At 46.7% G+C, this 23,792-nt stretch overlaps 2 protein-coding genes across 3 annotated transcripts in view; both read left to right on the top strand.

The window, feature by feature from the left end:
* The window catches only part of LOC144162552 (receptor-type tyrosine-protein phosphatase T-like), a 616,771-nt gene that overhangs the window by 143,762 nt on the left and 449,217 nt on the right, over positions 1-23,792 (top strand). The window contains exon 16 of one of the 2 annotated variants that reach the window (XM_077693139.1): positions 3,283-3,591. The exons of the other annotated variant lie outside the window; for it this stretch is intronic. Within the exon in view, the coding sequence (XP_077549265.1) occupies positions 3,283-3,591 (309 nt within the window). The remainder of the gene's footprint in view (positions 1-3,282; positions 3,592-23,792) is intronic. 2 annotated transcript variants of the gene reach the window in all.
* Positions 6,073-23,792, top strand: part of LOC144162167 (receptor-type tyrosine-protein phosphatase epsilon-like) — a 128,549-nt gene continuing 110,829 nt past the window's right edge. Inside the window, exons 1-6 of the mRNA XM_077692647.1 lie at positions 6,073-6,109; positions 6,901-7,197; positions 15,000-15,063; positions 15,115-15,220; positions 21,712-21,784; positions 23,638-23,744. Of these exons, the coding sequence (XP_077548773.1) occupies positions 6,073-6,109; positions 6,901-7,197; positions 15,000-15,063; positions 15,115-15,220; positions 21,712-21,784; positions 23,638-23,744 (684 nt within the window). The remainder of the gene's footprint in view (positions 6,110-6,900; positions 7,198-14,999; positions 15,064-15,114; positions 15,221-21,711; positions 21,785-23,637; positions 23,745-23,792) is intronic.

The raw sequence follows: 23,792 nt of genomic DNA, 5'->3' as shown, positions 1-23,792 counted from the left end.
ACTTTCTGTGGTATTTATGTCAATGCAATATTTTCCTGTGCTTGGGGGTGGCAGCCAGCACCACTCCGACTTGTGTATACATACATACATACATACATACATACATACATACATACATACATACATACATACATACATACATACATACATACATACATACATACATACATGCATACATACATGCATTCATACATACTGAAATTCTTGTAATGTACAGGTGCCGTCATAAGTAATTGGCGCACGGGAGCCGTGGCCGAACCGCATAGGAGCGCCGTGTAGCTACCCCGGCGGTAAACTAAAGGAGCAGAACACGCATGCGCACCTGCCGACGATGATAGCCCATCTATACTTCTCAACCCCCTTCTTTTAACGCGGCTTCGAGCATTATTCGCAGCATACTGGTCTCGGTGAAGGCGCTGATAGCAGACCCTCCTAAAAATATTAGAAAAGCAAAATTGTCACTTCAGATCCCTGCGATTGTGACGCTTCTCCAGCAGCTCGCGTGCGCTGAAGGTGTGGGAGCAATGCTGCCAGATAGTGCCTCTGCTATCAGCGCCATCGCTGAGGCCAGTATGCTGCGAAAAGAAGTGGGTTGAGAAGCATAAATGGGATATCAGCGTCGGCAGGCGCGCATGCGTGTTCTGCTCCTTTAGTTTACCGCCGGTGCAGCTACATGGCGCTCCTATGCGGTTCGGCCACAGCTCCCGTGCTCCAATTACTTATGACGGCACCTGTACATGTTAGTGGTCTGGCTTGTGAAGCAAAATCGACGAAGTGGAGCTTCGTATGTAGAATAATTAGATTTTTTGCGTACTTCTGATAGATCCATCACAACACAATCTATTAAAATATATTAGAATGCATTTTGATGGAATCTTGGAGACGGTTTTACTTTAAAAAAAAAAAGAAAATTAAGAAACGTTCCCAATTTTGCACTACATGCTTCCTCAGTGACGCAATTGTGGGAACACTGAAAAATTAGTGAGTTAACTGCGTATTAGCATTGAAGTGTTATGATGGCGTGGAGGTAGAGACACCATTACAATCGCATAGTCATGTTTCTTGGAGGTAGCATTGGTCAGTGGCCGCCAGTTGCGCAAGCAAGATTCTGCGATGCCCTATAAACCCCGCAAGCACGTGGATGGGTGTCGCCACTGCCTCATCTGTGTTCCTTATCTCTATAATGTATTTTTGGTTACCGGTGATATCGGGTTTTTATTTGTATTGGGGCAAAGCAACCTTTTAATTGACCAAACATGCATTTTGTCTTCGTGGTCCCCTTAGGAGAGCAGCTACGTTCACAAATACGCGCTACGGAATCTTCGGAAATTGACAGTATGGTACCAAGTGTGGGTCAGCGGTTTGAACGAGAGAATATCTTTTAGAACAAAGGTATATATGCAAGGCGAAAGGAAAATGTTGCGTTCCGAAAAAACCCATCCAGGGCAACCCCAGTGCATGCGCGGAAAAAACCAGTTTGGAAAGGCCTTAGAAGTAAGGGTAAAGGGATTGGCTGGGTTTACAGCAGTTTGAGATAGGTGGCGAAGCAGTGGAAGTGGTAAGCGAATATATCTACTTAGGCCAAGTTGTGACTCCAGATCCCAACCATGAGGCAGAAATAATTAGAAGGATCAGAATGGGGTGGAGTGTATACGGCAGGCATTCTCAGATAATGAATGGCAGCCTACCATTGTCGCTGAAAAAGAAAGTGTATGACAGCTGCATCTTACCGGTACTCACCTACGTGGCAGAAACTTGGAGGCTCACTAAGAGGGTTCAACTTAAATTGAGAACGACTCAGCGGGCAATGGAGCGGAAAATGATAGGTGTAACATTAGGGGACAAGAAGAGAGCGGAGTGGGTCAGAGAGCAAACTGGTGTTAAAGACATATTAGTAGAAATTAAGAAGAAGAAATGGACGTGGGCAGGGCATGTAATGCGAAGGCAAGATAACCGCTGGTCATTAAGGGTAACAGAGTGGATCCTTAGAGAAGGCAAGCGCTGCAGGGGGCGGCAGAAAGTTAGATGGGCAGATGAGATCAAGAAGTTTGCGGGGATAAATTGGTCACAGTTGGCACAGGACCGAGGCAATTGGAGAATAATGGGAGAGGCCTTTGCCCTGCAGTGGGCGTAGACAGGCTGGTGATGATGATGATAGATGATGAGGCTCCACTCTCGCATCTACAGGCCTTGGTAACAGGGAATGACGAATTGGAGAGAGCGAGCAGTCCAAACGCAGCAGCGAGCGACTCTGTGAAGCACAACTGGAGTGACGACGGGCGGCAGGGGGGCAGCGGCGGTGTGGGTGGAGACGCATGTTGCAGCTCGTGTACACAAAAATTCCACACCGCTTTTTGTGAACACGAATGCTCTCCTAAGAGACCATGAAGACAAAATGCATGTTTTGTTTCCTAAAAATATTGTTTTGCCCCAATACAGAAATGTCGATGTAATCGGTTACACAAAAAATACATTGTAGAGTACGGGTCCACCATCTGTGCGGCGTGCACGGGTGAATTTTTTAATACGCATTAGTTTGCGCCGGATGCCTACAATACCGTTTCCCTGTGGCTCTAGACAGGCAGGGCAGCTGCTGTGAATATCGGGGAAACACTTTTAAAAACGGTCTCATCTTTTAAAAAGCCATGATTAAAACAGGCGACTTTCTCTCTTCCTCTGTAGCTTTGTTTCTCTTACGGTCCCGCATTCTTAGGCGCGACATTTCTCTTTGTACAGAGCCACAGTTCCCATAACATACCTTGCAGATGGTATTTTCTCTTCTCTGAAGGGGCTTGACTGGTAAAACCTTTATTTACGTCTTTTTTGAGTGGTTGGGCGGCACTGCACCGAGGTCTTGTGTCGTGTGCTACAGCTCCCCACGGGGTCAGCAGGGGTGGTATACACTTGGTCCATGGTTACGACGGCCTCTGCTTTTTTGGTTGCCCGCTGAATCACACCTATCTGGTCTTCGCAGCAGTCGCTGGCCAGCGGGGCCTCCCAATGCACCGACTTTGTTTTTGTTTTTTTTCATTTTGGGGACACCCGTTGTGCTTTGGCGTTGCCATGTGGCGTGGTAGAGAGTGGGTTTTTTATTGCACAGTGGGCATGCGTCTCCAAATTGAGCCGGGTAAACCATTCTCCCCGTAAGTTACACGTTTCCGTTACTATTGTGTCCTGTTCAATGTTCAGAAATTATCATTTTTTTCCTGGGAGAGGATTTTGTGCACAATTGAATGACAAAAAACAGCCTCTAAAACTAAACTTTTTTTATGTTCTGTCCAGCTCCAAGCTATGTTCCAGACGTGCAGATAAATAAGACTGGAGCTCGGGAGGCACTGCTTTCCTGGAGCCCTCCACAGGAAGCAAACGGAATCCTTCGCCGCTACTTGGTCCTGTACAAGCCTTTGGCGTTCCGAATCTGGGTCTGCCCCCAACGCGAGCAGATGCCAACTGAAGTACCTGTGGACGCTTCGCTCACGACCGTCAACCTGACAGCCCTGCGTCCCTACACCAAGTACCAAGTTTCTGTAGCCGCCGAAACAATTCTACGGGGACGCCCGTATACTACGACATTCCTCACAACTGCTGCCGGTGAGAACGCTTCCGCAACCCGCCTGAAAGTCATTCAAGTTGTATGATATTTGTTATTTATTTATTTATTTATTTATTTATTTATTTATTTATTTATTTATTTATTTATTTATTTATTTATTTATTTAATTTTTGTACTGTACATCGCTATGCGGCGGTTCATGAGCGAAAGGCGACCCATATTATCGCCTGACTAGGACCGTAAAGCAGCTGCACTAAACACACAGCAACATCACTATAGTTCAAATTATACAAATAATATAAATAAAAGAACCCAAATACTGCAATAAATGGCTATTATCCAATGCATAGAAGGGTAGACAGGGTATAAACCAACATAAAACAGGAATGCAAGCATTTTTATTACATGATTTGAAAAAAAAGCGCGAAAGGGCCCAAAAACTGCTACAGAGGGAGGTTCATATTTTCCTACATTCAAGACTGGTGTACAACTCACCAGACATAAAGACAGTAAAAATACAAAAATGGGAAACATTATACGTAGAAGAGAAACATGATATTCATTTGCTTTCAAAGTACACTCATAGATGGTGATTCCTCTAGAACGTCGATTACATTGGTTTCAGAAGGTTATGAATCGGCCAAGTTAGAGTACTTTTCTCAGATATGTCTCTATGTATGACAATATGTGCCCGCATACAATCGTTAGAATTCTTTAAAACACTCTGCCCCCGAAGTCGATTTGGATCTTCCTACATATTTTTGTTCTGACCGTTGAATTGAGGGTTTCACAAACAGCGCCCTGGTGATGTGAGGGGCGAAGCGCAAAGTACCACGCGTTGAGCCTTTGGGGATTCTTAACGATAACTTTGAAAAGTGGGACGTAGTCATGGTAGCAAAGACGCACTGAATCCGTAGTGTTATATCGGCTATCGAAAAATAAATAACTATCAGTTTAAACTTTCTCGACAGGTAATGCTTTAGGCGCCAGAAATGCCAAGTGGGACCAGCGCCGTCAATTTGCGGAGAGGTCAAAACTGATATAAAACTGATATTTTCTTTAAGTTAAAAACTTAAGAAGCGGTAAGTTAACTCATATTTTTGGTTGGCGGATAGCCGCACCTCACAGATACATAGCACAACACAATGCGTTATTCTTATTTCAGTTACTTTCCTCTAAAAAAGTGGCAACTTTAAAATTAAGCTCGACATACGCGAAGGCAGAGACGCGAACCCAACGTGGCAGTGTAGCGGTAGTGAGGGCTTTTTATTTGGCCCAACTTACAGGCACAGCATGTCGACTGCCTAGGCGAACAGTTGTCGCTGTTCTTTCCCTTCAACGCTACTACATTTAGCCAAGTGGGGCTGGAAAAGAAAGGAGATGTATAGGGGCTATACAGCTGAGTTTCGAGGCAGTACAACATGCAATGGAGTAAATTACCATAGGCAGTGGGGCAGTTGGGAACACGAGAGGTGGGATCGATAGCGATAGAAAGATAGGTGAACATGGAGAACACGTTTGGATGTACCGGAGAAGTTCAGACTCGGCCGCCGTGAGTAATAGATGAGGGCGGGGTTCTATGCATTTATCTATACCGCCTTTATGAACGGTGCTGGGTGAGCCCCCACATGATTCCGGGGGCCCGAGCGACGGAATCACAATACCTGGCAAACAGTATCGCAGGCGAGTGGATGCGCCAACATATTCCCATTATTTCTTTTATGCCTATGGACACAGCGAAGTAAAACAGTGGACGGCTCTAGTGCAGAAACCGGTCGTTTGGCCTACACTTGGTGTGCATGTGGTAGGGAGCGGTTCTGCGCGTATCGGAGAGCAATGTGGGAATCGGGTGAGACTGTGTACTCAGGGAGGGAGGGAGGAAAACCAGAGGAGTAGATAGTCCGTGCAACGGCGAGAACATCCAGAGACATTGCTTCTGGGCTATGGAACTAAGGACCGCGAGAGTGGGTTTCAGTATTTCGAAGGTAGGGTTGTTCAGAACGTAGCCGCACGAACCACGATGAGCCACAAAGAAGGAGTCTGTGGAGGCGGTTCTCTGGGTGGCGAAAGAATCAGAATGCTGCTGCGCGGCGACGTGGCGATGGCCTGCGACAGGGGACATGCTGTAAGGTACAAAAGTTGGGAGCCGGAGTTTGGGTGGGTAGAGACGGCAGAGACGGCTAGACGGGTGGGTAGTCGGGTGGGTAGAGTGGTAGAGACGGGAATGGTTGGTATCTCTGCCTGAATCAGTAACCACGCACCCTGCAGATTTGGAAGACAAAAAAGAGCCAGGAAAGCTTGGCATCACAGTGTACGTTGAGGAAAGCGCCCAGGGAATGAAAAGGGCCCATGGAAAATAGCTTGGCAGTATATGGAGGCGGGGATATTAAGGTTTCTTGGTGACTTCTAGTCTTACAGCTGTGGTATTGAAGGTGCTAAGCTGAGCATTAGTTAAGGGAATGTAAGAGATAGAGTACAAGCACTTGTTGAAGGCAGCTCGGCACGTATTATTTTCGGAGATGTCCGATCGACGAGTGACCACACACGCTGAAGGGGGTAGGTTACCGATGGGCAGGTAGCCACTGCCTGTTGCAAGGCTGGTACATTCTTGGCTGCATGCAAAATAAAGCCAGAGAGCTACCATTTACTGACGGTTGAAATGGCAGAGCCAGAACTAGAGGGAGCGGAGGGAACTGCGGCTGCGCTGGTATCAAAAGCGGTTGAGTAGAAGCTAAGGTTTGTCAGGGGTTTGAAGAAAACCAACCATTGTGTGCAGCCAGATAAACAGGGCGGTGCCACCTAAGCGATCTCTAATCGAGCTTATCTTTAGTCATGTAGATTGATTTGGGCCGAGCTCCGCCCGCTCAGGCTTTTTATGAGTAACACCGGTGATCGAGTACACGAGTTAATATAATAATGCGCCGCTGAATCGCTTAGGGAGGGGTATTATGACCGCTCTTGTTTAGACGACTAACGATTAGGCATCCTTCGTTGCGAGTACCCGGACTGTACACGAACAGTCTAGACCCGATAAGGCGCTCATTTTTGTAATGCATTGCTAACGTACGAAGTCTGTACACGGACTACTCGCGTGGTATCCAAGGCTGGTAAATCGAGGGTACCCATTATTATCGAAAAAGTGGCAAATTCGGGATCCCTTTCCTTAAAAGGAACAACGTGTACTCTTATCCCTTCCCATTGTTGGGTCAATTACTGAAAAGTGGCGGATGACTGTATGCCTGTGTCTTACTGTATGCACGTACACCCATCAGGTGCCGTCATCAGCTGCAGCATTTTGCGTCGTCCACTAATTCTGCACGCAAACCATACGGGCACTTTTTCTGCAGTTCCCGAAGCAGAACCGTCAAATTTTCACCACTCACGGACGGTGGACGGCTATTACGCGCTGCGGTGGTCGCCGGTACCTTGCGACTTCGCCAACGGGGCCAGTCCGTCCTACTACCTGGAGCTTAAAAGCAATGACCCCTGGGACAGTAAAGAGCGCGAGGAGACTGTTGCTTCCCCCAATTTCCAATATCAAGATCTCGTGCCATACACGCAGTACGAAGCCAAAGTGTTCGCCCAGAATGAAGCGGGACGTTCACCGAAGCACGCTTCCCTGAAGTTCAGGACTGAGCCAGCAGGTGAGAGGTGCTTTCTTGCAACCTTTTAAAGTCAATAGTCTATCTTGGGCTAATTAAACACAAAATGTTTGTCTGTCTGTCTGTCTGTCTGTCTGTCTGTCTGTCTGTCTGTCTGTCTGGCGGTCTGTAAGTGTATCTGTCTCTCTATCTGTGACTCCATTCAACCATCTTTTTCGCCTTCCGGCCAAACGTTAAAGGAATACTTTAGCGGGAGGTTTATACACAAACACGTTTCGGAACCACTATATCTGGGAACACACTTCCTACTTATCGACATTTTTCACGAAAAAGAAAACATCAGGCATCTATGAGGCAAAAGATCAATACATCAGCGCATGGCCGTCGGCAGATCATTATTTGGAGGGGGCAACCAGATTTCACCTTGGTAGGATGGGGGGGGGGGTAGCTTTTATACGCGAAATTCCACAGCTTTGAGATATGCTGTAGAAAATGGCCAAAGCTATTTTCTGTTCTTCAAGATTACCATTCGAGTGTTAATTAACACAGTAAGGCAACAAGAAGTGACCCTGTTAACGGTAAATTTCTTTTAAACATAACGATCGAAAGCAGAGGTTTTTGAAACAATTGCCTTGCGTTGACCAAATAACGAAGTTAAGGTTAAGGTTAACTGCACTCAAAATTCCAAGCTCTTGGTTATGGTTTTTTCAGTATAGCCTGCCTAAAAAGGCCGCTAAATACAACATATGAAAGCTGAAATACGCCTACCCGCGGCGTAAGCGATCTTCAAAACACGGAGGTTTTGAAACCGAATTAGAGAAGAGCGCGACCATTACGGCAGGCTTAAGGGACGTTCCAGCCGGCCCATCGGCGAACGAGCGGCCGCACGTGGCCGGTCGGCCGGAACAAACCTGCGCGCAACGCTTCGCCCTCTACGCAGCCCTGGGAGAGCTCGCCCAGCGGAACTCGACCGGTTCTTTGGGCGAACCGCCGGAAAAGTTCACGGCCTGCCGCGATGTCACTTCCGCTTCGTGGTTGCTAGCGCGATCCACCGGCATGTGCTGCGTCGCCTGCGGCGGACTCATTTTAAGCGTTTTCAACTAATTAAGCGCGCAATTCACGGGGCTACCAGTCATGTCCCGTTTGCTTTTGTGGTACGTATTGAACGTTTAAAGTAAATTTGCGAGAGGTGAAATTTGAGTGCAGTTCGCCTTGACATGATGTCGCGAAACGAGGTTACAGAAAATGACTATATACTAACTATACAGTCACTATTCCGTAAATGCACCTTGCCCGTAACGAGAGAGAGAGAGAGAGAGAGGTTAATAAAAAATACCCCTACTGGAGGGGTGTGTCCGGCTACGATGATACCATCTCACTGTGGCTCGCGCAATGCAAAGTTTCTTGTGAACGCTCTTCGCACCTCCTTTTACATTCTTTCACAATGCATCGAAAGAATATCCCATCCATCCACTTGCTCTGCCCTCGCAAGTCTGCGCTGTGCCCTCTCCACATCGCTGCTCCCGCGCTACCACGCCTCATCGACACGCTTCTGCATAATACAGCTTTGCTGTTAAAAAGAAAGATCGGGGATGAAAAAGAAAAGGGCAGTCTGCATTCAACGAAGGTGTCACATAAGCTGGTGACCACCTGCCGTTGATTGATTGATTGTAGGGTTTAACGCGCCGACGCAACGCGGGCGATGAGGCGCACCATAGTGGAAGGCTCCGGATTAATGTTGACCACCTGGGGATCTTTAACCTGCGCCGAAATCTCGTACACACGGGCGTTTTTGCTTTTCGCCCACCTGCCGTTCCTCTTTTAGCGGAGAAGACATTCATGGTCTGGCAACCATGGCAGAAGGGAGGAAAAAATCTTGGGGACGTCAGCCGGAACGCTACCGGCCGACGCAATTGGGGTGCAATTATTTGCGGAACGTTGGCCTATGTGATAAGCTGTCCTACTATCTCCACGTTCTCTAAAGGCCTACATTCTTATATGCCTGTAAAGACTTCTACCGCTTTTATCCTCTACTCGCTTATTTTGTCCACCTGAGACGCATGTGCTGCTGCACATATAAACTCTCCATATCATCATTAATATGTAATATTTTTTTTTACGAATAGCGTATAACAAACAAATCTAAGATGGTGCAGGCTACCCTTTTCTACTAATGCACTCTTCATTTGTAGAGCACCTAGTTTTCTGCTGTAAACGCAACTGGCCCATCAACATTACATCTAGAAACGCACCTTTCGGTTAAGCAGACCGAAATTTCGGTTAAATATGCTTTAAGGAGTAAATGGTCAGAAACATAACGCTAAATAATTTATCCGGAAAGCATGTAGACCGGAGGATAACGGTCCAACTTTATGGGTCGTGTTAACGTATGGGTCACTGCGTGCTTGAAAAATAACAGGTAAAAAGAGTTCAATAACAATAAATTGCGAAAGAATCAACTCCGACTAGTCTCTTGCTCAAAAAGAGGTTGTGCCAAAAATTTTTTTGAACGGCAGACTTCAGCCGTACTATTGGTTGTAGTGATGTTTGCGTGCGAGGGATTTTTTGAGGGGTTCTTCGGCTCAGGTGCAGCGGGAACAGTTACAGAATCCTCGTATGTGGGATCGTCGACCAACTTGGAAACTGTACTCTTTATCAAGCTAAGGGCAACGTAAGGATCAGTATCACGTTTTATAGTTAGCTTGAGACGTGAAGGCTAGCTTTGCAGCGGCACCGGGCTTGTATAGAGCAGCTCCGCAATGCTCGCATACCAGAGCTCACTTTGCACACGGAGGCTTGAAAGTGCCTTAGCAGGAATTTTCCCTTTTTTCTTCTTTTTGCCTTGCGAGGTTCACATTGAGGCCACGATTGACTTAGTTTAGAACCTCGTTAGTAATGAAGCTTGCGACACTGCGCTAGCTCAACGCCTGATCGTTGCTGCTGCTGAATTCACCCGGCACTTTAGAGGGGAGGGCTGAATGCCTCTTTTGATTCTCGAACGAAATCCTCAAAGCTATTATATGATGTCTTCCATGTCAGCTAGGCGAGCTATATGGCCACAAGTAATTGCAAATTATGCGGTGAATTTTTGCAATATTACGATGATACGTTTCCATTTGGCTCGTATTGAATGGAAATCTCTTCTTGATCTCTTCATCTCATCTGCCCATCTAGATCAAGAATTTTGCCGGTCGTAGTTAGCACACGACCGAAATAATTGGAGATTCAGCCTTCTTTGCCCTACAGTGGGCTTAGAGAAGATAATGATGATGATGAATTGAAATATTGAAGTTGTGGCGCCATTCCTATGGGAAGTTTATTTAAATTGACTTTCAAGAATTGTATGATGGAGTTTTGGCGGAAAAGGCATGAAACATATGACAGGGACACGAGTACACATGAACAGCAGGTGCGCCCTCTTGGAAGCAACAGCAGGTCTTCCCGAATTGTTTTGTAGGATCATTTTCTTGATCACTCCTTAAGACACCCCCGAAGTAAGCAGGCTCTTCCTTTCCTTCCCATGTATTTTAAAAACGCTTCACAAGAAAGCTTCTCATATGTTCTTCTTCAACTTAATGAAGTGGCCGTACCCTCAGCGAGGGGGGGGGGATTTGCCAAGACTAGTAAGCGGCGGCTACTTCGCCAAGTACTAAAATGATAAATATGGGAGTAAAAAAAATAGTCGTGACTTATCTCGGCTATGCCAGGATATCCGTGGCGTGAGCTAAGATTCAGGAATCCAGTCCAATCCACTCAAATCGAGTCCAGTCCAGTCACTCCTCCTCGCGCATGCTCAGCATGACTCTCGAGGAGTCACGTGAAATGGCTATCAAGTGGCTCCGGCGCAGCGTCAGACTTGGATACTGCGCAGTGGAGGCGCACAGCTAGTCACGCGCCGACGCAAGTGCGTCTGCCGCGGCTATGATGTCACTCCTCTGGAGTGCGCAGACCGGCGAACCTGCAGACTTAATTCTTTACACTCCCGTATTCCAATTGGATTGAATTGCCAGTCCAATCCAATACAATACTTTTTCATTCAATCTAATCCAGTTCAATCCTGTACTATACAATACAATCCACTCCAATCCAATCCGATGTAATCCGGTCCAATCCAATGCTCCTCGCGCTTGCGCAGCACTGCCCTTCAATGTTCACGCGAAACTGCTCAACCTCGGCCAGTGTAGTTTACGCTACAATGAGTAACCTGATTTTCTCCGCGGGTACGGGGAAGACAAGATGAAATTATTGTTTCACGTCTCTGAAATTCGTATCCTTCACTTCTGTTCACTTTGTCGTTGACGTCTCGGGACAGATCTTTCGCTTATCTCTTAAAGGCCATCAGAGTTCATGATGAGCTAGCTTCGGAAAGCAAGAAAGTCTTCTGAAAGTCGCACCAAAAGCAAATTCCCGTTGGGCAAATGAATTCGGCTCATTTTGATCCGTACCACAGCAGGATGTAGCTCACTTTCGATACGAACAATGAGCTGCGTACGCATTATCAGGGTGTTATCTCACCAATTTTCTTGCCACCTCTTTTCTAGGGGAAAGTTGCGAGTTTGTCTTGTCCCTGCAGTTTTATCTGACTTTGTTTCGGTTTGTGTATTTGGCTCTTTTTGAAAAAAAAACGCTTTATTTTATACCGTCAACAATCGATATGTCGCACTTTTCATACAGTAGTTCCGAAAATAGGATTTCCCGTTCAAAATTCGTAGTAAAAGTGAGTGATTGAAATGCAATATTGAAACCAAATAGGTACGTTATCGGTTATAACGAAAAGGGATATGCCGTATTTAGCTTGTCGTAATCTCATAACAACCCGCCCCGGTGGCTCAGTGGCTAAGGCGTTGCGCTGCTGAGCACGAGGTCGCGGGTTCGATTCCCGGCAGCGGCGGCCGCTTTTCTGATGGAGGCGAAAAGCAAAAACGCCCGTGTGTACGAGATTTCGGCGCACGTTAAAGATCCAAAGGCGGTCAAAATTAATCCGGAGCCCTCCACTACGGCGGGCCTCATCGCCTACGTTGCGTCGGCGCGTTAAACCCTACAATCAGAATAAATCAGAATCTCATAACAGCTTGTGTAGATAATTTTAAAGGGAAGTGAACATTGACATGGCGTAAAGATAGCTTCTGACATATTCCCTGTTTCGACTAACACGACGACCACAGGTATTTCTCTATCCGTACGCGCCTCGAACGCGATGCTTGCTCGCCCACTGTTGCAGCTGCCGCAATAAAATTTGGCCTCTGTGCAGTAACCATCTAGACATCCTGGTGGGGAGTGATTACAAGTTTATAGCGCAGTGATTACATGGAGTGGTGCAACCGATACATTTGTGTATTCACGGGACGTTCTGCAGGGTTTGACACTGCTCAATTCAAGACCCAACTCGCACTTTCTTGCCCTCTCGGCATACTCTCGCTAAGCAGGCGAGTGGTTATGCGAATGTTCAGGCGTTGCCAAGCAACGAAGAAGATGGCCCGACATTTTTTTTAGTTCATGATGGCTTATTTAGTCAACATGACAGGTTTTCCTTATGAGGCTAAGCTCACGCTCGTGTGCTAAAAATATCGTAAAACACCTCAAACAATCTTTTATGGCACAGAGAGCGATCATGCTTTTTCTTTAAATGTAACCTGCCCAAACGGTCCCAGTTTCAGTTAGGTTTCGGTTTCACAACTTTTGTTATTTCCGGCGGCGTTAGAATACAATCAGGTTAATATACGGACGAGGGTACCAAAGTAAAAATACTGCAATGGGATTCTCGCTTATTTATTCATCATCATCAACAACACCAGCCTAGTCAGGTCCACTGCACGTAGAGGGCTTCTCTAATTCACTTTCAACCACTCCTGTCCTAAGCCCCTCTAGTCTACTGTTGGCGACCTAATTTCTCCTATTTCATCCCTCAATCGTGTTATCGACCTTCCCCTTCTTCTAGACCCATCTTTGGGTATCCAATCTGTCACCATAATTGTCCACCGGTTGTCGGCTCGACTCACTACATGGCCAGCCAAAGTGCTCTTCTTTTTCTTTACTTCAACTATTATATCTTCTACTCTAGTTTGTTTCCTGATCCAGGATGCTCGTTTCTTGTCCATAAGTGTCACACCTAACATTATTCGTTCCACGCACTCCTGAGCCGATCTAAGTTTGCTCTCCAGTTGTTAAATATGGCGCCAAGTCTCATCTCCGTATAAGTCATCACCGGCAGTGTGCACTACTTGTAGATATGTTTTAGTGATATTGGTAGCTTAGTCTTCATTATTTCAAATTGCACTTGCCGAGTGCTCCCCAACTAATACTCATTCTGCGCCGCATTTCTCTCTAGTGGTTGAAATCGACACGAACTATCTGTCCGAAGTAGCTGTATTTTGTTACTTCTTCTAGCGTTTTGCTTCCTAATCTCGAGAGGACGTTTTTCGCATGCTTATTCCTCGTTATTGAGATTTATTCACATTTATTTTTGTCTCCAGTACTGTGCTTTTCTGTTGCATAAAGCATTTTTTAGGTGTTCTGCAGTCTCACTCAGCAAGACTATGTCGTCTGCCAACCTCAAATGATTCAAGTATTATCCCTTTATTCTTAATCCTGTGTTTCCCCAGTCAACCTTTCTGAATAACCCCTCCACACATGCTGTTGTTACGCCCCCGATACAGGTACAGCGTCGCGCTAGCAACTAGGTGGGTCCACACGGAGTTGATGGGAATATAGAAAACACAGGTTTGGCTGTAGAAACAATTTATTAACAACGAAGTTGGGCTGTTGCCTACGCGTTAACTCGGCGAGATGATATGACTCGTAAGCTGGCGCTGGATATCGGGGACAGGGCCTCTCGTTCTGAGGCCGGGGTGCACGGGGTGCGCTTGCTATGTAGTTTTGGGAAGGTCGGGACTCTCGTTCCGGGGCGTGGTGGTATCCAAAGCATGATGCAGGATCGTGTGGTGGTTCTGCTGCGAGCTCGGGGTATGCGTAGATAGGTACGAGAGAGGACCGTCATCTCGACCTCGGCCGGGATGCGGGAGAGCGCTCTCGGATGGTTTCTATGGCGGCTCCGACGACGGATAGTGGCGAGAGTCGTCAGGGGGTGTGCGGGGCTTATTACCCCTCCTCTGTTGCGTGGAGGGAAGGCAGAGCGGGGTACTGTTTCGTCGTTGGGCGCTCAGCGCGCATACGCGACGCCTCCAGCGGGAACCTTGCGGTCAGAATGGGAATGTCGCCCAAGGACGGTCATTGCAGAAACGCGAGATGGCACGCGCATCGGCTCTTTCGTATTTCGGTACACGCCGAAAACTGCCGGTATAAATCTCCGAATGTCACAGTGTAAACAGTTTTGGTGAGATGGTATCACCATGCTTTACTCCCTTTGGGATTTGGACTTTACCACTTTGATTGTGATCCTGCCTGTACATTCCTTATATATGCCGTCTGCAAATCTTATGCAAGTTTCCTCCATTACCTAGTTTGTAGTGCTTTTAGCACGGCTGCGGCGTGTACTGAGTCAAACGCTTTCCCATAGTCTATGAATGTCATGCAAAGGGGTTTAGATTATTCTGCGGATTTTTCTATCCCTCTATTGACAACATGGATGCGATCCATGTTTGAGTACCCTTTCCAATACGCAGCCTCCTCTCTGGGTTGTTCAAATTCCAGGCTGTCACCTATGCGGCTAATTTTAACTTTGGTAAGCGGCTTTACTACAGACTCATACAGACTTTTCGAAAATATAAAAAAATCAGTAAACACAGCAAACATGAAAGACGTCCAGTTCGAATTTATAATTCTACTGGATGACAATGTGAAGAACACTGTACCTTTACTATTTCCAGTTCCTCCTGCTCCAACAGAGCTGGATGCAGCCCAACAGTCCGAAGACACCGTCACTTTGTCTTGGAGGGCCCCCTATCCTCCGTACGGTGTCCTAATCCACTACCAGTTGTACTACAAATCAACAAAATGAAGCCGATACACAGAACGAGTCATCGAGCCCGCCCACTGCAGCAGGAGTGAATTGAAGCATTGCTACACGGTGAATGGCCTCGAACCCAACCAACTCTACTTCTTTAAGGTGAGCATAAAGGGTGAATTCCTCTTGCCTCAACTACTGCTCTATCCTGCTACACCGCAGTTTCAACTTGAGCAACCGCTTTGCATTATGCAATATTGTTTTCTCTTTATTAACACAAGAGTAAGCAAGCGGATTGCTTCTCCCTAGCAGCGGTAAATAACCTGTTTATAGCGGCAGATAGAATTGCTATAGGACAAGGGCTGCTAAGAATGTTTTGGTTCAGAGAGGCCGCCACTGGAATTTGAACATCGCTACGATTAATACCCTAGTTACACGGGCACACTTATCATGGTTAAGCAAACCGCGATCAGACAGAACCGCAGTTTTCTCAGCAGCGTTACACGGCAGACGAGACTGCGGTTATCCCGCTAACCATGGTTAACACAAACCCAGCTTGGCCACCTCAGTTCGGTCACGCTAACCGCTCTTGCATACCGGAAGGCGTCCCCGAGCCGAGCTCCATCGTCTCCGTCTTGCCAGTGGTAGCGTGGTGAAGCGAGCGGCCAGCAAGTGTTGCTGCCTTGAAGATGACGGCAAGAACCCGAAGGCAAACTTAACTGGTTTACTGCATGGCGAGAAATGAGCCGAAGCAAGACAGGAACAATGCCCCGACGGGCGAGATTACAGTATAGGACCCGAGCACAGTGACAGCATTGATTCACTGCTCCAACAGAAATGAACTTCTGCGCTTTTGGGCGTCGTATTTATACCCATAGCGCTAACTGGCAAACAAGCCTTCCCTCTGGTTTTTGCACACGACGAGACAAGGTACAGACACACGCAAGGCTCTTTCCAGAGTTGGTGAGGGGTCCGTATTACTGGCGCACGCTGCGTCCGAGAGAGGCGAGATAGGTGTAACATTAAGGGACATGTAGAATCACGCAAACAGCAAGGCGTGAGCGATCCGGCCTTTCCCAGGAGCGTTGCGGCGTGTTGGGATCCGATGTTTGTTGCGGTAAGCCTGAATTTATGGAAATACAGAATAATAACGAATCAGGATGGGACGACAGGATAAGACACACCACACACAATGATTTGATGAAGCCTGAGTCACCGGCACAGAGGCGGCCACTCGAAAGGCGCGCGTAGTGGAGGCTCCACCACAAAGCAGCAAAGCGCTGCACGAAGATTGAAGCACAGTGGCGTGCTGATTCGTAACACCGCAGGCGCCGCAGCAACAGTGTTCAAAATCGCAGAAGTCAGTTCGGACACTAGTGGCCGCACAGCAGCGAAGACGAAAAAAAAAATCACCTGGCGTGCGGAGTATACGCGGGCACCCCAAAGCTGTTTCGAACAGGATCTTACGCTCTTTGCGTCACTCTCGCAGCCAGCGCGAATTCCCTTGACAACGACTGAAGCGAAAGCAGCGGCTCGTTTCCCGATCCACCAGATCAAATGTGACAATAGCACTGCTACATTTGCAAATTATGCGCGTCGTTCGCCGAAAAATGGATAAAGAGAGAAATCATGACGCGTTTTCAGCCCTCGGAAACGATTATTAGCGCACGTCGGACGTGTCTTCGAACACGCCGGCGCGCCTGCCCGCACGGCCATGGCAGTGGCTCCAACCGGCCCAGACCACGACAGCAACAGGTTTTCGCCGCTATTCGAAGTCAATCTGTTCGCGAAAGAGGAGACCTCCAGTTGGATTTTTGATGCATAAATTATGCCTCGTAGTGGGGCGTAATTTTTATTTATAAACAAAATGGTGGCCGTATTTCTCATCACGTTGAACAAAAAATAGAGTTTAGGGAAACACAGGTTATCACGCCAACACCCAGCTACGCGGTGGGGTTGTTGACACTTTTAGGAAGATGTTCATTGGCAATGAATCGGACAAAAGTTTAATGTACGATAGCATTGTTGGCTTCATTGCAGAATTGGGCAAAATCAGGACGTGAGGATGCAACTGGAAGCTTCGGTTTTGTTAGTCGATTTTGGTTGTCGACTTTGCCATAATAAATGAATGAAAAATATTGAAACCTTTTTCCGCAAATGTAAGAAATATAAAATTGACAAGACAAAGCCCAGTGGTTAAACAAAAAATGATATTGACTTTATCCTAAATGCTAAGCCAAAGTTTCAATAACATTGAGGTACTTGGGAAGGCCAATGATTACTTGGGAAAGCCAAGTGCACAGATTATAAAGAGATAAGGGTCAAAATATAGAGGGTTCTTAACTGGAAAGAATAAAACTTATAGTAGGAGAGAAAGAAATTTTCAACTCAATCAAAGAAAGAGAATCAGAATTTAAAATAACGTTTCAGAAAACGTTCGGAGTCTTCTCAGTAGACGAAGAAGATACCGTGGATGTGTCGAAGGGCAGCCTGACGAAGATCACCCCAGAGTGGCGCTGGCTGCGAGAGGGGAAAATTTATTCAAGAAACAAGCAAACTGTCTCAAAAAAAAATGCCCGCATTGAACACCGCAAAACTACTGCAGCAGGAACTGCCCAAGAGCGAGTAGATGGGGCGGAGTTAACTTATCCAATTGAGTAGAATAAACTGCAAACACTCAAGCAAATAACAGGACACAAAATTGCCGTGGTGTTGGTTGTATCTAAGAAAGCTTAAGTTGGATCAACGAGTCGTGTAGCAAAGAATTATAGCGTTAGCTCTCATGCATAAAAAAACTGTGGAATTAACTAGGCAAGGAACTCGCGTCGAAGGCATTTTGGGTAAAAGTAAACATCAAAGGTGGGCCTGGTGGGCCATTCGCTTAACGCAATGGACAACAAGAGACGACAACCGCATTTGGGGACGACCAAAGACCTTATGAAGAAATGAATTGCAAAAATTTGGGACACAGTGTGAACTCGACAATCTCTTGACAGAAGTGGTTGCAAATGTCCGGGAGAGGCTTTTGCCCTGCAGTGGAAACAAATGGGCTGTGGATGATAATGATTACAAGTTTAAGAATACAGCTTACCTTCGAGGTGCGGTTTTTATAACGCTGGCGTTATTAGGCTCATTTTCTGATTTTTCTGTGGAACCTAGCCGTTCTTTATCAGTTGTGCTCATGAAGCGTCCGTGGAAATGCGTCATAGCTAGAACCCGGGACTAGAGCACAGAATTCATAGCAGAACCCAGGGCTAGTGTAGCCAGATACCTTGGCTTGTCGGAATCTGGAGTAAAGAACAGTGGGTAGTGGCTTGTGATTGATGATTGATTGTAGGGTTTAATACGCCGACGCAACGCAGGCGATGAGGCGCGCCGTAGTGGAGGGCCCCGGATTAATTTTGACCACCTGGTGTTTTTTAACGTGGCCCGAAATCTTGTGCACACGGGCGTTTTTGCTTTAAGCCTCCGTCATAAAAGCGGTCGCCAGGGCCGGGAATCGAACCCACGACCTCGTGCTCAGCAGTGCAACGCCTTAGCCACTGAGCCACCGCGGTGGGTGGTACTGGATTGTGGAACGAAAGACAATAACAATACATCGGAGTCGAACGCAAAGATACGTGATTGCAGCAGGTGCCGCCCCTTTACAGTGAAGTTCGTTCTACGCCTTGTTGGTAGTCGCAACGCCCCCACCACACCAAAGCGCCCGTCCCGCGGAAAATATTTCCGGCGCCAACGTTGTGTCACCTAGCTAAAAATGCTGGCATAATTTAAACGCCAGGCTCTCAAACTTCAAGGAAGACCTAGATTATGACCAGAAATAAACTACCGTGTCAATTGCTGTGACTTCAGAAACCTTATACATGCAAGCACGAAAGAAGTGAAATTGGAGCCATCCTCGTGTCGATCCACCTTCATAAAACAGTCCATCATAAAACACTCTCAAAGGCCATTAGGCAGTTGGCTGCACGCAGAGTACCAAAAGGCCTGAAAATGATTCTTCAATCTGCGATGATGAAAGTTCACACCACGCTACACTAGTACACGTGGGTCTGGAAGCGACCAACGCAGCACACCAAGATGCATGCGCGTGAACGGAAATACCAAGCTCCCAGCGACCACGACTACCAAATTCCCTTCTCAAAAGTATGACGAACGTTTTCTTATCCTACTCCTAAGAACACCATCCTTCTCAGTGCCACACAGAGATGTCAACGTCGAAGCATCCCAAACCCTGCGCTGGATGAAAACCAGCGCGTAAACCCGCGAATATGATTTGGCGAAAACGCTTGGCAGGCAATGTCCAATGTTAACTTCAAGCTGTGCTGAGATACAAGGAAACGTAAACCCTGTTCCACGCCACCTGCTCGTCTTCAAGGATATTTCCAGTGAAGAAAAACTCAAACATTACAAAATTCACTTCTATCGGGACATGGGAGGCAGCTTTGACGAGATCGTTACCCAAATATCAGCGTGAGATGAATAAAAGGGCAAGGGGAGGACCGGCTGCATCTGAGGCCCTGGACTTTGGGTTCCACTCTTGGGCTCAACCAGCTGTTTGTCCGACCTTCCCAAATCTTGACTATATTTTACACAACAAAGCTCTTCTGTCAATCTCCATCTGTCTTAGAAATAAAACCACAAGGTTCATTATGGACACGACGCTACAGAATAAGCGCTATGAAACACTGGCACTGATGTTTTCTCGCTCAAACGGACCAACACTCCACAGCCGCAACCTTTCACGCCCCACATTTTAAGCAACAAAAGCGCAGACGGCCTCTGCCTTCCCTTGCAAACAGGCAGGTATGCCTTGCCTTTTCTGCGCAGCGGCGTTTACAAGCCGTTGAGGATGGTCTTGCTGTCTTCGCTGAACTTCACTGCTTGAAAAGCATAAAGGGTAAATGCAGCAACTGCGTTTCAAAACGCTCCTTTGATGTCTCTGTAACGCCGTTGCGTTGTACGTCATAAGACATTATTGTAGATGTCATGTCCAGCTTTTCCCATTCTATGCGTTATACCATCCCCCACAGACTATCGTATGAGCATGCTGCATTCGAATTTTTACGGCCAAGCACCTTAGAGGCTCGGGCTGTTGTCGGCTCTTGTCGTCGTTGTCTCATGTCGCCATTGCTTGTAGTTACGGTAATAAAACACTGGGACACTCGTTTTCCAACGCTCCACGTTTGAACATAACACGTACTAAAATAACACACCGAGACTCTCGTTTTACAACGCCTCGAGCTAGAACGCTTCATGCTTCAACGACACGAGATTTTTACAGCCAACCTGTATACCTCTACCCCCCAACGGGTGCATCTCCGCGGGCAGAAACGCCGAGACCTCACACACCACGCACTCTGCATCGAAACCGCATAACACACTTCATCGTACCTTATAAATGGCATCGTACATCGAAACCGCATCATGCACTTATTCACTGCATGCTTCGCCCATCCCCAGGTTTCCTGTTAGTGAAGACGGCGCGGTTGTTGTCTAGCTAAAATTTTTTTTCGCAGCCGACCTTCACCTACATGTTTATTAGTACTTCCGCATTACGGGTTTCAAAAGGGGACGCCGGGACACAACAGTTCACAAACCATGCAGAAATGTAGCTTCAACATAAAAAAATTACCACAGTTTCACTGACTTAACCTCGGGGACGCTGATGTAAACAGCACGCCTGCCTGGCATTCCCAAATGGCAAGGCTTTATAGAACATCTTGACGCCAGCTCCTGGATTCCCGTTCGTGCGGCAATTCTCGCTGGCACTGCCAACGGGCTTCTTCTTACGGAGAGCGCGCAATTTTCCAAACATTCAAGAGTGCACCGCCAAGCGCGGTCGTCTATATATGCGAGCTCTTCCGAACCATCTTTTGGGATCTCCCTCTCCCATTATCTGATTGCTCTCCTCCTCTCGTTGACTCCGCCAACCTGGCCTTTGCGCGGGCTCTCACCCGCGCCTTGGATCCGCCTACCTGCACTTTGCGCGCGCTCCCCTCTACCCACTATGCTGCACCTGTCCCACTACGCTGCACGAGTGCTTGGCGCTTGTTCTTCCCTCGCTAAGCTATGCCCTCTCCACGTCGCTGCATCCGCGTTACCAGCTCTCATCCCATGAAATCCTCGACCAAAACAAGCTTCGCTTTTAAAATTGTTAGACGTTTACCTGCTCGTGAAATGTTTCCTCCTAAAACCAACGTCTTGCTTTCGTACAACCGCTGTTCAGAATAATGATCCCACATCAGCAAAAACAGACCCCTACATTTCCTGAACAATGTGACAGGAGGCGTAAATTTTCAGTCAGGGGCAAGGACCGAACTTAATAAGCACCACACCATTCGTCTTGTGTGTCATAGACACAGGGGATAGTCACCTACAAACTCACTTCAACAATTCTAACTTACTGACAACGACTATTACAAAGGTAGTTAAGTATTTTAGCTTCACAATGAAATTTTCTTTAAACACCGTTTGCCTTTATATCTACCGTGTGGAACCACCAAATTACGTGTGTTCAGAATGCGAAGATATAAAAAATGTTTGATGAAAAGCGCCCGTTGTGTGGGATATCTCTTGTTTTTCAGGTTGAACTTTCCCAACATCTAGGCACGTAATGTCTTCAAAAGTGCTTTTTTTTATTAACCCAACAGGTTCGGGCCCAGAACAACGGAACAGGGTACTCTAACTTTTCAGAGAAGCTGGAAATTGAAACGAAGGAAATGCGTAAGTCTTGCTTAAAAAAGCACACTTACACGGTCTTCGTACGCTGCAGTTGAGCATGGTTAAAACACTTTGTGAGGTTATCAATGTTATTACGTGTCTCCACTCTGCCTTTAAGAACAACCTTTTTGATAACTAACTGTTCTTCGTACCACGGAGTTACCATGCAGAAAAAGAAAGTCAGTCATTTCTTGAAAACATTCCAACATTTCAGTTTCGCAGAGATAACGTCCTAAGAAGAGTTTGCCTTGAGGCAAATGTGGCGTCTTATCGACGTGCGGTACTAATACCGATAATTTAGTGGCCTACGTCGCGCAGCCTTTTTGATGAGACTGATGGAAAAGCCAGATTAATCTGTCGACGAACATGTTGTAATGTGAAATCGTTCTGAGGGTACGTTATCGTTGTATTGTTTTTTTTTTACACAAACACTTGCGCATTTCCTTTACAGCCACAAAATTCAGGTTGTCGACAGAAACGCGGTTATTCAGCCTTGCTAGGGTTGCATAATGAAAGCACAAAAATAAGCGAAGTTCTGCATTTTTAACAATAGTTTCATTTCAAGCGCAAACCGCGAGGGAATAAAACGGTTTCTCTGAATGCCGTTTGAGGGAACACTAGGCCTTTATTTTGGGAAAATCCAACATCAGCAAGTCAAAAAAGTTTATTTCATTTCTATCGAAGGGTATTTGAAAATATGGCGCTTTTATTGCAGTGCTATATGTGGCAAAGCCAAACACGATATTTAGCAATGAGAACCATACATATGGCGGCAATTGGAATGCCACGCTAGAATTAATAGCGTGCGCGGCGCTTCTGCCCCAGTGCTTTAGTCTCTCAGTTCTTTCTCCCTGATTACCTGGTCTAGCGCAGCTTCTAAACCTGTGGCGTCTGCATCTACGCCCCTAGTTCTACAGCTGCCCTGTTTAAGGAAGTTTGAAAAGGTTCGAAATGGTTTTATGGTTTCAAATCCACGTTGCTTATGCGCCAAAGTATTTTAACAGTGAAGGTGTTTAGCAAATCGTAATTTTTCGAGTCCGCAGTTAAAAATACCAAGAAATTACCGAGCGCGCGCACGTGAGTGCGGGCCTCGCGGGGAACGCGCGGCAGTTAACAAAACCAAAAAGATGCCAAGAGCTCGTGTGCACGTGCCTCGCGACGACCACCCTGCGTCCCCGGCGCACGTTTGTCAAGCTAAGCATACCCGCTTAGGGAGATCGGCCAACGTTTTGGAGACCGCCCTGCAGTTAAGAAGCCAAGCAAATGCCGAGCCGTCGTTTGTGCGTGACTCGCGGTGACCGCCCTGCGTCCCCGGCGCACGTTTTTAAAGCCAATCATACCCACTCAGGGAGACTGGCCGAAACCGGCCACATGAATAAACTCTAGTGTTCGTGGTAATCGTGGCAACACTTGCTCAGAACGAAAAAGACACGTCATAGCGTACGCCCCTTTAAGGTGATGTCCGATGATTATCTCTGCCAAAACAATGAAAGAAGCACGCACTCATGAAGTAAAGTTCATTGCGGCAGCGAAGAAGAAGTATATCGGCTGCAATTGTCGACTTAAACATTCGTGATGGTCGTGAAGGTTGCGTAAAGCTTCGCTACCTTCAAGTCTTACATGTTAGTGTGAGCTTCGTTCATTTTTATTGGCAATAGTACTGATGCTTTTTAAAATGATTTTCCACGAGGGCTTAAGCTGACATTAACAGATGAAAGTAGCTCTCATAACGCAGTTCACACTTGGGTTTTTTCGGGGTTCAAAAGCCTGTAAAAAACTGTTGTGTCTTTCTTATTTTGTAATCGCGTTCTGAATGGTGCTAGATAAAGTGATTCCTACGTGATTCTTCCTAAAAGCTCCTGGTCCTCCTGTCAACTTAACGTCTTCGGGGAAGACAGAAGACAGCCTTAAGATTGAGTGGCAGCCACCAATGCGAAGAAATGGAAAGCTGCTGCAATACAAGGTAAACCTTTCTTGATGAGTTCGGATCGCCTGGAAGTAGGGAACTTGA

This window comes from Haemaphysalis longicornis, unplaced genomic scaffold (genome assembly GCF_048455015.1).
Source record: "Haemaphysalis longicornis isolate Haplotype H1 unplaced genomic scaffold, Haemaphysalis longicornis Haplotype H1 scaffold_12, whole genome shotgun sequence".
Taxonomy (NCBI): Eukaryota; Metazoa; Arthropoda; class Arachnida; order Ixodida; family Ixodidae; genus Haemaphysalis; species Haemaphysalis longicornis.
This window is presented reverse-complemented; position numbering and strand designations above follow the sequence as displayed.